At 37.5% G+C, this 13,980-nt stretch overlaps 1 protein-coding gene across 2 annotated transcripts in view; it reads right to left on the reverse strand.

Moving 5' to 3' along the window:
* Window positions 1-162: 162 nt before the first annotated feature.
* Window positions 163-13,980, reverse strand: part of LOC130910253 (voltage-dependent calcium channel gamma-7 subunit-like) — a 28,668-nt gene continuing 14,850 nt past the window's right edge. The window contains exons 5-7 of one of the 2 annotated variants that reach the window (XM_057827373.1): window positions 10,647-10,792; window positions 5,098-5,476; window positions 163-303 (exon numbers count right to left, since the gene is read on the reverse strand). In XM_057827373.1, coding sequence (XP_057683356.1) covers window positions 5,105-5,476; window positions 10,647-10,792 — 518 coding nt within the window. In that variant the 3' untranslated portion in view covers window positions 163-303; window positions 5,098-5,104. Of the gene's footprint in view, window positions 304-3,792; window positions 5,477-10,646; window positions 10,793-13,980 lie in introns of those variants that run through there. The other variant, XM_057827372.1, reaches the window with a different exon arrangement.

Consider the following 13,980-nt stretch of genomic DNA (forward strand, 5'->3'; position numbering starts at 1 on the left):
GAGAGAGAGAGAGAAAAGGCACGCCGGCGAGTGGTCGCTCGACCATCGCCATGGCAACTGTGGATTCCAAAGTCTACCGTGGAAAGGATGCGCACGTTTGCGTGCGCTTGAAAAGGGATTAAACAGCTGGCAGGATTTTTGCACATCAACGTACAAATATGGATCAATAAAAATATACCCAAAAAAAAAAAAAAAAAAAATGACGATGTGACACAAAGGACTGTGTTCAGATTGCTGGTACTGGTTAGGCCTGACCTGACTTGTGATGCTTTCTTCTCGCACAAAATTGGCTGCTCGCTCAGTCTGTAAGCACAAGTTGAAACTTTATTGAACATGCTCAGAAAATCGTTTAGAAAAAGACGGGCAGATTTATTGGTCTAGGTCAGGGGTCCCCAAACTTTTTGATGTGAGGGCCACATAACCCTTCCCTTCTCTGATGAGGGGCCGGGGTCAGTTTGTAACAGAAAAAGTGTGACGATTGCAGGAGTGCCTAAATGTATTGTTTTTCAGAAAGCCACAATCAAATAACCCTTTCTGGATTCTTCACGGAACAAAAGTAAATAAAATGAATATAATATAATATAATATAATATAATATAATATAATATAATATAATATAATATAATATAATATAATATAATTAGGGCCGTCAAAATTATCGCGTTAACGGGCGTTAATTCGTTTAATTAATCACGCTAAAATATTTGACGCAATTAACGCACTCCCCCCGCTCAGACCGATTTAAATGAGTACGATGAACTGCTTGTTAATTGTGTTTTATGGAGTTTTGCCGCCCTCTGCTGGCGCTTGGGTGCGACTGATTTTATAGGCTTCAGCACCAACGAGCATTGTGTAAGTAATTATTGACATCAACAATGGCGGGCTACTAGTTTATTTTTTGATTGAAAATTTTACAAATTTTATTAAAACGAAAACATTAAGAGGGGTTTTAATATAAAATTTCTATAACTTGTACTAACATTTTTCTTTTAAGAACTACAAGTCTTTCTATCCATGGATCGCTTTAACAGAATGTTAATAATGTTAATGCCATCTTGTTGATTTATTGGTATAATAAACAAATAGTCCTTATGTACTGTATTTTGAATGTATATATCCATCTTGTGTCTTATCTTTCCATTCCAACAAAAATTTACAGAAAAATATGGCATATTTTATAGATGGTTTGAATTGCGATTAAGTGCGATTAATTACGATTAATATAATTAGGGCTGTCAAACGATTAAAATTCTTAATCGAGTTAATTACAGCCTGTAAATTAATTAATTGTAATTAATCGCAATTCAAACCATCTTTAAAACATGTCTTATTTTTCTGTAAATTATTGTTGGAATGGAAAGATAAGACACAAGACGGATATATACATTCAACATACTGTACATAAGTACTGTAGTTGTTTATTATTACAATAAATCAACAAGATGGCATTAACATTAACATTCTGTTCAAGCGATCCATGGATAGAAAGACTTGTAGTTCTTAAAAGATAAATTTTAGTAGAAGTTATAGAAATGTTATATTAAAACCCCTCTTAATGTTTTCGTTTTAATAAAATTTGTAAAATTTTCAATCAAAAAATAAACTAGTAGCTCGCCATTGTTGATGTCAATAATTACACAATGCTCATCGTGCATAAAATCAGTTGCACCCAAGCGCCAGCAGAGGGAGACAAAAAACACAAGTAACAAGTGGACATGACACCCTGCTGTCATTTTAATCTGTTTGAGCGGGGCATGTGCGTTAATTGCGTCAAATATTTTAACGTGATTAATGAAAAAAATCAATTACGGTCCGTTAACGCGATAACTTTGACAGCCCTAAATATAAATATGATATATTATATAATATAATATAATATAAACTCTATTAATTAAGTAGATAATAACCAAATAACCCTCTCTGGGTTCTTCACAGAAAAAAGCCAGGAAATAAATAACACCATTGGAAAAAAAAAAAAAAAAAAAAATTTTTTTTTTTTTTTTTTAAAAACAATTTTTTTTTTCTTCAGGGGGCTGGACCAAATGTGGCTGCGGGCCGTACCCGACCCACGGGCCGTAGTTTGGGGACCCCTGGTCTAGGTGCTACATGATGTGTATCAAAAATGAAACAGGATTATCTTTGTAAACAAAAAAAAATCTCGCTATCGTCCAAAACAGTGAGGAGCAGAAGTGTATGCACCCCCTTGTGATTTTGCAAGTTCACACACTTAAAAAATTGGTTGAGGTCTGAAATTTCAATCACATATGCATTTCCACTTAAAGAGACATAGTCTTAAAAAATCAATTTGTATATGTTGCTGGAGTTTATAAAAGGGCTGAACAAGCCAGTTGGCGACCTCTCCTAAAAATGTCCAGTTTTTCTTGAAGTTCATGTCCAACATTTGCCTTTGTCCTTAAATCCAACATTGCAGAGAATTACCTCGTCCAATAAGAGGATGGGGAATGATGATACAACCCATAGACTTCATAATGATATTGACTGGCCAGATTCGACCTTCACTGCGCCACGCCTTCAAGTAGGGGGACATCCCACAATCCGCTTCAGTTATTCGCAGTCGGTCGCAGCGACATGCCGCGATCCAATGCCAGATTTATGTTGAAAAAGTACGAAAGCTGTACCGCATATAAACAGGAAGGATTGTTTCAGGAGTAATTTGTTCGAGGATTCAAGGCAATTATTATATTTTTCGTTTTGTTTTCAACATGAAAAACTCTTTGTTGTAAGGTTGCCGCCACATTGACTAAAAGACTAGCATCGTACTTCGACATATTTACGTAAAAAAAAAATGGTAACTGCATGTTTTTGTTTTTTTTTCTTTTAACCAAGAATCGACACAGTTTTACGTCCATATCTATAAAGAATTCAGGGATTTAAGCATTTATTCACGAGAATTTTCACCGGAAAAGCTCTGTTTCCATATGGCGGCCGCCATATTGACTAACAGACTAGCATCGTACTTTGACATATATTTACGTAAAAGAAATGCTAACTGCACATTTTTTTTTTTTTTTGCTTTTAACCAAGAATCAAGACTGTTTTACGTCCATATTTATAAAGAATTCATTTAAGCATTTATTCACAAGAATTTTCATCGGAAAAGCTCTGTTTACATATGGCGGCCGCCACATTGACTAACAGACTAGCATTGTACTTCGACATATTTACGTGAAATAAATGGCGACTGCAGGGATGTTTTTCTTTTAACCAAGAATCGACACTGTTTTACGTCCATATCTATGAAGAATTCAGGAATTTAAGAATTTATTCACGAGAATTGTCACTGGAAAAGCTCTGTTTACATATGGCGGCCGCCACAATGACTAACAGACTAGCATCGTACTTCGACATATTTACGTAAAATAAATGTTAACTGCAGTTTTTTTGTTGTTGTTGCTTTTAACCAAGAATCAAGACTGTTTTACGTCCATATCTATAAAGAATTCAGGGATTTAAGCATTTATTCACAAAAATTTTCATTGAAAAAAGCTCTTTGTCTGTGATTCCACTTGGTCAGCTTTGACGGCCACGTCAACAATGCAGGCCCCCTATTAATCGGCCCCGCACCCCTTCAATATCATTATGAAGTCTATGTACAACCATACATATGACATATATATTGCTGCATATATAAGTTGGCCTGTGATTGGCTGGCAACCAGTTCAGGGTGTCCCCTGCCTACTGCCCATAGTTCGCTGGGATAGGCTCCAGCACCTCCGCGACCCTCGTGAGGAAGAAGCGGCATGGAAAATGAATGAATGAATATAAGTTGGCGGCCATCTTGGTCAGGGGATTTGCAATACAGTGATCCCTTGTTTTCGCTTTTAATGGGGATCAGAACCATGAAGTAGTTTTTTTGTGTGTGTGTGTGAGTGTTCAATGTATTTATTCATATAAGTCAAGTTTTTTTCACTTTTTTTCCCCAAAGTATAATTAAAAAAACAACAACAATACATATATATTTTAAATAAATGGTTTTAAAATACTTCAAATGTAACAATTATGATAACAATTATGATGAGTTTTAAACATGTTACTGTCCCACCAAATTATTTTTAAACAATACCTTATGAAATGCTTCATTGAGTGAGTCCACTCAAATCCGGTCAAGCTCCTCACTTACAATGAGTTGCCACAGCAAATGTTTAACAAGTTAAACAATGATTGACACATGCGGCGTTTTGAAGTTCGTGTCTCTGGCAAGCTCAAATCCAAACATCTGTCAATCATCGTTCACTTTATTAAGCAACTTCAGTGCACTCACTGCCTGACCAACAGAGAGCCGGGAGAGGGAGGAAGGGAGCGAGTGTGAGACTACACGATCGGCTCGGAACAGCTCATCGGTATTTTTTTTTTAACTGGAAAAAAAAATATGTGATGGACTAAGGGCGCGAAGTTTGAAGATAGAAGTAGCGGGGGACCACCGTACTCAATTCGTGTCAGATAACTTTCATGTTGATTTTATCGAAGCACCGCATGTTTGTGTTGTGTGGTGATTTATCGCACCCCTGGTTTTCTCGTTTAGAGACATCTAGTGGCCATAATACTATCAAAATCAAATAAAAAATGACATGAATTATTGGGGGCAGTAAATATGTATTATTATTATTTTTTTTTTATTTATCAGACTGAAAATCATTTTCATAATTGACTTTATTGTTGTATTAATTTGTAAGTTGATTAATTTCAAAGAAAAATTAATGGAAAAAAAAAACGTGTGTAATTGGGGGCCGTAAGCACTTTTTGTAATTGTTATTATTTATTAATTCACTGCACTTAAAATCATTTTCATAATGTATTTAGTTATTTTACTAATTTGCAAGTTCATTTATAAAAAAATAACAAAAACAATCCCCAAAAAAGAATTTAAAAAATCAAATAAAAATAGTTTATTTTAAATTATTTACATTTTAAATGATCAAAATCAAATTAAATTACAGTATGTTTTTGTAATAACATTATTAAAGTTGATGATAGAAGGAATTCATGTCGATACATCATGAACGATCATATATCGTCATATCGGCCAGCACCAGCGTGCGTACTATACAGGTGCGTAAATGTGTGTCTGCATCTCACCCACAACCTAACACGGCGAGGCACTCGTCCGCACGTGGTAGCGCGGAGGAAGAAAGGGCGACGGAGGGCTCCCCGATGGCAAGTGGGGCCGCGCCGCCCTCGGGAGCGAGTCGCCGCGCAGGAGCGGATGAGGCGGGAAGGAGGCGGAAGAGGAGGATGAGGCGGGCGCGGCGTGCCGGAGCTGGACGGAGATCTCCGAGGACACGTCGGACGGGCTGCGGCTGCGCGGGGGCGGCGCCCACGCGTCGGGGTGCAGGAAGTGGCCGCTGTAGTCGCTGCAGTCCGACATGCGGGGGCGGTAGAGGGCGGGGTGCGGGCGGAACAGCTCTTCCTCGGCGTAGCGCTTCATGAACAGGTATACCGACATCACGCCGGCACCCTGAAACACACAGACGCCAACAAATTGACGGACAAAATATTGTAGAGTTCAAAAATACGTTCGATCGTTGGCAGCCCGTCCAAGTCCAAATGAGCGGAACGTCTATCGATGTCAATGGCAACCAATGTGTTGATGAAACCTTCAATTTGAAACCCTACTTTGACCGCCAATTGATTTTTCAAAGCCACACTGTAGTTACGAAGTAGTAGTTTACTATACGACGCCAGGGTCGCATTTTGTCTCCAGTAGTTTTTTGTTTTTATGTTGACTTTTGTATGTGCGTATATAACTATAAACTCATTATTTTAACACTTTGATTTCATATTACTTGATGATCTAATATTCAGTATTATTAGTTTGATTACACTTGCTTATTAATCTATTTGCATGGGTTCTGGTATTCTTCACACAGAGTTGGGCCACACACGCACACCTTAAAGTGATCCTCTACCTTAAATACATGTAGGCTCTAATAAACCACAATTGTTCTCTGGTACTAAAATATGTTAGAGACACATAAAATGTTAAATCAATGGCAATATTTTATAATATTTACTACATATTTTGACCGTTAGTTGGTGCCATGGTTTGCGGGCTCGCAGTGATGACATCATTGGGATCTTTCCAAATGTGTAGCATGTTCAACAATTGTTCAACAAAAATGCCACGATATGCTGCTTTTGGATGCAATTTCCAGTCAAATGGAAACAAGGGGAGTGAAGTGAGTGGTCAAGGTGGAATTATTATTTTTAGTGAATAAATGTGCATAAGTGGAAGCTTCTCCCCCTTTTTGGTCCCTGTATGCACTATCCTACCCACCACGCGTTACAACTGGCCGAACATTTTTCCTGGATCCTCAGTCAAGTAAGGGATCCGTCTATTTTCTGGATCCGATGGTCCCACCGCGTCTGCAATATTGGTTTCGGATCTGTCAATTTTTTTTAATACGTCGGTCCCACGGCGGGTTTTCGGATCCGTCTATTTTGTGGAATTGACGGCCTGATCGCGGCTGCAACATTGCCATGGGATCGGTCTAATTCCTGGATCTTCGAGTGAGTAAAAAACGCGGATTTAGATTACTATTGCTATCTTTTTTGTTGACTATTCTTCGTGGGAGTTTTCCCCAAATCATACCAAATAATCAAAGCACTATGGCACGCTACAGTGACGACAGTGACTCTTACAGGGACCTTACAACAATGTTGGAGTTCGTCAGGGAACGTGTGTTTGCGTACTGCTGAGCTCCCGAGTGAAGAGTGGTCAAGGTGGAAATATTTTTTGTGAATAAAATTTGTATAGGTGGAAGCTTCTCCCCTTTTTGGTACTTTTATACACGTATCCTACCTACCACGCGTTACAATGTACAAGACATGGATTACACAAGGTGTGGTCTTTGGCCTATACTGCATGTAAAGCACACGACAGCTCTGGATGCTAAAAATCTACATAATTATATTGGGATAAGTTAGAAAACGCAAAATGCTTAACTTGAATATCTGCTAATAAAACCGGAGTTCCCAACAGCATACGCTCCCTCGCTCTGTTGTCATTGAGTCTTTTGCCCAACTTTTGTCTTATCATGTATTTGCTGCACGCATTTTTCCCTGAAGCTCGTCTTGTGAACGACCGACAGTGCTGTCCTGCTCCTAACCTTTCAGATCTGGTTCAAATAGGAAGGGTAGAACCGACGACATGTTGGAAAAGCTAACGAGTGACACGCTGGAATTTCGGCAACGGGCCCGGTGACGTCACGCACTGCAACGTAACAAGCATGGCGACCTATCACTTAAAATAATTTTACAAACTTTATTAAAACAAAAACATTAAGAGGGGTTTTAATATCAAAATATTATAACTCATACTAACATTTATCTTTTAAGAATTACTTGTCTTAAAAATAGAGGATCCCTTTAAAAAAGGTAAGCTCAGTAAACTAACAGGGTAACAGGACACGATGGCTCCAGACGGAGAAGCGAGGGAGAAGGTGGGCCACCTCCTTGAGAAGAGACACCTCATCTGTGACTCGTAATAGAATGTTAAATAACCACTCCTCTGAAGTTTATTAGATTGTGTACTGGCTGGAAAAAGTACTGATCCTGCCTTTCTTCCTGTATGCGCCAAAAAAAGGAACGATCATTCTGTACCTTAAGTAATATCTCTGGCATCAATACACTCGGAGAAGATTACTGTTTGTTTGTGAGACCATTTGTTGAATTTATTATTGTATCTTTTAAGTACTTTCCGTACACAGTAATTAATGAACACGCAGAATTGGTAGGTAATATACAGCGCTGGCCAAAAGTATTGGCACCCCTGCGATGCTCAATTTCTCCCAGAAAATGATTGCAATTACAAATGTTTTGGTAGTAATATCTTCATTTATTTTGCTTGTAATGAAAAAATACAAAAGAAAATGGAAAAAAAAAATTAAATCATCATTTTACACAAAACTCCAAAAAGGGCCAGAAAAAAGTATTGGCACCCTTTGAAAAATCATGTGATGCTTCTCTAATTTGTGTAGTTAACAGCACGGCACGGCAATAATTAAATTACACTTGCAGACAGTTAAAATGGATTTAAGTTGACTCGACCTCTGTCCTGTGTCTTTGTGTCTACCATATTGAGCACGGAGAAAAGAAAGAAGACCAAAGAACTGTCTGAGGACTTCAGAAGCAAAATTGCGATGAAGCATGGGCAATCTCAAGGCTACAAGTCTATCTCCAAAGACCTGAATGTTCTGTGTCATCAATAAGTGTAAAGATCGTGGCACTCTGGCTAATCTCCCTAGATGTGGACGGAAAAGAAAAATTGACGAGAGATTTCAACGGATAAAGAACCTCGACTAACATCCTAACAAGTTCAAGCTGTCCTGCAGTCCGAGAGTACAACAGTGTTAACCCGTACTATCCTTTGAAGTCTGAATGAAAAGGGAGTCTATGGTAAAGCCAGACTGGAGTTTGCCAAAACTTGCCTGAGAATGCCAAAAACGTTTTGGAAGAATGTTCTCTGGTCAGATGAGACAAAAGTCGAGATTTTTGGGAAAAGGCATCAACGTAGAGTTTGCAGGGAAAAAAACAAGGCCTTCAAAGAAAAGAACACGGTCCCACAGTCAAACATGGCGGAGGTTCCCCTATGTTTTGGGGTTGCTTTGCTACCTCTGGCACTGGACTGCTTGACCGTGTGGATGGCATGAAGTCTGAAGACTAACAACAAAAAATGTAGGGCCCAGTGTGAGAAAGCTGGGTCTCCCTCAGAGGTCATGGGTCTTCCAGCAAGGCAATGACCCAAAACACACTTCAAAAAGCACTAGAAAATGCTTTGAAAGAAAGCACTGGAGACTTCTAAAGTGGCCAGCAATGAGTCCAGACCTGAATCCCATAGAACACCTGTGGAGCGATCTGAAAATGGCAGTTTGGAGAAGGCACCCTTCAAATCTCAGAGACCTGGAGCAGTTGACCAAAGAAGAATGGTCTAAAATTCCAGCAGAGCATTGTAAGAAACTCATTGATTGATGCCGGAAATGGTTCTTTGCAGTTATTTTGTCTGATGTCTGATTGTGCAACCAAGTTTTAGGCTGAGGGTGCCAATACGTTTGTCCGGCCCATTTTTGGAGTTTTGTGTAAAATGATAATGATTATATTTTTTTTCATTCTCCTTTGTGTTTTTTCATTGTAAGCAAAATAAACGAAGATATTACTTCAAAAGCATTTGTAATTGCTATCATTTTCTGGGAGAAATTGAGCATTATCTGACGGAATTGCAGGGGTGCTAGTAGTTTTGGTCAACACTGTATAATATCTCTGGCATCAATACACTCAGAGAAGATTACTTTTTGAACATATTATTGTATCTTTTAAGTACTTTCCGTTCACGCTAATTAATGAACACGCAGAATAGATACAGTAGGTAATATAGTTACTCAACCTCTACTGGGGTCCAGTGGATGTCAAAACGTCAATTTTTAACAGCTTTTATAATTCATTTTAGGATTTAATTTTCTATATTTAGTATTTTTTTATTAATACAATTTGTATGTACTTATGCATTCCTCTAATACCTTATACTGGTATATATTTGATAACTGTCAATTCAGACATCAAGGAGTTCAACATCAGGCTTCCGCTATCGATTATTTCGATAATCGATTATTCTATTGACTAGTTAGTTCGAATAATCGAGTAATCGGATTACAAACATTTAATGCCTTGCAGAATAAATTTCAGGAGATATAAAACATAAAAAAGTGTTTATGCTTGCAATAATATTGATTTTGGCCTGCTAAGATTGCATTTAAAAAAGAGCATTAAATGCATTTAAACGTAAATTAAAAATAGCTGAGCTTAGCCTCAAACAGTAGCAAAAAACTAAATCTTGGATCTAAGTAAAACAAAAGAACAATATGCTAACTTGCACAACAAAAGTCAGCTAGCTTAAATGCTACAAAATGCTAAGTTGTTGTTGTTTTCTTACAAAGCTTTGAACAACACGTTCAAACACATGTTCCCACAAAAAAATAACTGCTAAACTAAATAACAAATGCAAGCGAAAATATACCTTATTTTGGTCTGAACAGGGAGCAGCTTGATTCAATCATGTTTGAGGGGTTATGGCATATTCACTGTTGCCAATAGAGGGCAGTATATACACCCAAATCAATAAAAATAAATGCAACACTGTCAAAACAAATCATTACAACGTCACTCAAATTAAACAACTATGCGAAGCAGCAAAATTGGATTCGAAGCTTTTTTTCTAATCCAATTACTCAATCGATTAATCGTTGCAGCAGTAATCAGAACCCCAGTATTGCGAAGCGTATGTGAAACCCACGAGTCAAATTTGGTTTTTAATTTTATGCTGATTATTATAATTCTATGCTTATCCCTGACACTTGTAGCTGCGTCCATATCTGAGCATGACACATTGCCATGGCAACAAGCAGACGTGTGTGTGTGTGTTAATCTCATTTAGTGCGGCTTCAAGGAAAAAAAAATGGCAAAGCAGTACAGAAAAGGAAGAAGGATTAAGGAAATAAAAGGAGTAAAAACGAAAGCGGCAGGAAGTAACATCCCGTGGGAGGAAGTCAACAAAACTGCAGATGATTCAAGTGACGATCATTCATGAATGTTGATGGCGTGACAATGTGTGCGTGGAAGTGTCCTTTTGTCACCTCTTTGAGCAGGAAGGAGGAGGCGGCCAGCGCGAAGGACCATCCGTAACGATAGTTGAAGAACTGCTCGGCCTCGCGCGGTCGATTCATCACTTCGTCGTTGATGCTGGAGATGTACAACACTAGGCCTACCACCAGGCTCAGCCCTGCACCGAAAAAAAATCATGGCTTTACTCAGGAAAGATAATGCTGCATATGATTTTTTTTTGGTTCAAAATTCACATTTTCATGCAGATCTGTACATAAAAATAGTACCTATATGTGACTGGACAATGACAGATGTCCAATTTATTGAAAATTGGATGGCTCTTTCGGTCCCACTGACGTCCCAAGACGTCAATGGCAGATGATAGTTGATGTGTGCTGCAATGTTATTGCAGGGCTGTCAAAATTATCGCGTTAACAGGCGGTGATTAATTTTTAAAAATTAATGATTAATTTTTAAAAATTAATCACGTTAAAATATTTGACGCAATTAACGCACATGCCCCGCTCAAACAGATTAAAATGACAGCACAGTGCAATGTCCACTTGTTACTTGTGTTTTTTGGAGTTTTGTCGCCCTCTGCTGGCGCTTGGGTGCGAGTGATTTTATAGGCCAATCACCCATGAGCATTGTGTAATTATTGACATCAACAATGGCGGGCTACTAGTTTATTTTTTGATTGAAAATTTTACAAATTTTATTCAAACGAAAACATTAAGAGGGGTTTTAATATAAAATTTCTATAACTTGTACTAACATTTATCTTTTAAGAACTACAAGTCTTTCTATCCAGGGATTGCTTTAACAGAATGTTAATAATGTTAATGCCATCTTGTTGATTTATTGTTATAATAAACAAATACAGTACTTATGTACTGTATGTTGAATGTATATATCCATCTTGTGTCTTATTTTTCCATTCCAACAATAATTTACATGCTTTGAATTGCGATTAATTACGATTAATTAGGATTAATTGATTTTTAAGATGTAATTAACTCGATTAAACATTTTAATCGTTTGACAGCCCTAATTATTTTATATTTATATACAAAACAATTACAAAATAAAGAAAAAATACAAATAATTTTAATTATTTTATAATATTAAAATTATTTGTATATTTATTTTGTAATTTTTTTGTTTTTGAATTTCAAATTTTCTTAAATTAATTTTTAAACTATTTTTTTTATTTTTTATTTATTTGACATTTAAGACATTTTTTAGCCTTTTAACGGTAAAAATTTGTTTTTAAACACATTATTTTATATTTATTTAAATTATATTAATAACACATATTAATGATTAATATACAGTACTGTGCAAAAGTTTTAGCCAGGACACCTGCCTAAAACTTTTGCACAGTACTGTATATATATATTTTTTAATTATTAAATTTATTAGGATCATGGACGCTTCCACTTGGGGAAAATATATACATACAGTATATCCTGTATATACATAATATAATAAAAAAAAACTTTTGCACAGTACTGTATTTCCATTCAAACAATAATTTACAGAAAAATATGGCATATTTTAGAGATGGTTTGAATTGGGTTTAATTATGATTAATTAATTTTTAAGCTGTAATTAACTCGATTAAAAATTTCACTCGTTTGACAGCCCTAATATATGTATATATATATTTATATTTATATATGTAGATTTAATGTATGGTTTGATTTTGAGGATCGTCTGCAAAAAGTTGGAATTCAAAGCTGTCACTGCCAAAGCTGTCCAGAAGGTGGCAGTGTTGCCTCGCTCATAGAGAGGAGGCCCATCAAGTATGGAAGCCTCAACGCCAACTTCAAACTTTATTCTGAATAAAATCTTACATTAAAGCTGTAGTTGGAACTAATTTCTTCACATGCCAAATAGGGTCACAAGTAAAGTAATTAAACATTGTCCAACAAATAAAGCATGAAAAAATAATTTATATGTTGTATATTTGACAAAATAGTCGCGTTTCCGAAGTTCGAGCCTGAAAGGGGACGAACCCGGAAGTAATACGTCACACCGGGAACGCGATGGCACCTCCATACATACGGCCGCCATACAAAGCCCTTCAAACAATGATCCAAACAGCGTTAGATCAAGCGCAAGGGAGGAGATCCAAGTTTTTGAAGAGTTGGAGGAAGAAGAGGAGATTGGAATTTTATATTATTAGCCAGACGCCAGTCAGGATGCCAACAATGTGCCTAGACTTCCTGACATGGAATGGATACAAGACCCATCGAGATTACAACATTGGTAAGATATAGGCTGTTATTATTTTCATGAGTTGAAGATGCAGGCATTTGCACATAATTTTATGGTTTTGTCTATCTGATGACATAGTTTAAAAAAAAAAAAAAAAATCAGACTTCATGTTCATTTTGGCAGATCCGGCAGCTCTCGTGCATATTAAATAATAAAACAAAAACGTTGGGGGGGGGGGGATGAGTCGTTGTTATATCTTGACCGAGTGACCCACACGACACCTTTATTGGCTTTTAAAACTTTACTCAACGTCTTGCCAAGTGACTCTGTACAATAACGTTTTTCTCTTAGTGAAGGAGTAAGGCACAAACAATAACACATCTAAATGACATGCGTACACTCTACTGGTCAATTCCCGTATTACAACTAAATAATATCCACTATATCACAGTCGCCGATGACTTTCTCCACTTTTTTGAGGCATCAATAAGAAAAAAAAGTGGCGTCTAATGGCGTGAGGAAATGTAGTTTTTTCACACAAGCGAACAGATTACAAAGCACCAATTCAGTGTTGTCCCGAGACTACATTTCCCATGATTCACTGCGTGGCCTGCGCGCTCGCTGATTCGCTGCCAGACATTAAAAGCAACACTTGTCACCTGTCAGCGGCTCTCGCAAAGCGGCGAAACACAAACTAGAAGGCTATCTGCAACATGACCGTGAATTATCGCGACGCCGACCCGCTTATGTGCACATCCACACCCCTTTCCCGATTGATAGTGGATTAACCCTTTCGGACAAGATCGTAGATGACGCACAATTTAAACACGCTTAACCTAGCGAACGCAACAACAACTATGATCGGGGATAGCCTCGGCTAACGTCGCTAGCTTATACTGTTCATTCCACAACAGTTGGCAGCCTCTGCTTTGACAAAGTCATCAGTCATCTATCCAAAAATCACACTTACTTTTTGGCAAATCCTTGATCATAAGCAGACCGGTTAAGGAAGCAGGCATCTTCGAAGTGTTTGCAGCAGAGAACACTACTCGATGATGGCATGAAATTCATTCGCTTCGTGCGAACGAAAGATGTCCATTTACGTGCCCTGCTATCCTTTGGCCACTCATACAACTTTTCGTTTGA

This window comes from Corythoichthys intestinalis, chromosome 22, assembly GCF_030265065.1.
Source record: "Corythoichthys intestinalis isolate RoL2023-P3 chromosome 22, ASM3026506v1, whole genome shotgun sequence".
Taxonomy (NCBI): Eukaryota; Metazoa; Chordata; class Actinopteri; order Syngnathiformes; family Syngnathidae; genus Corythoichthys; species Corythoichthys intestinalis.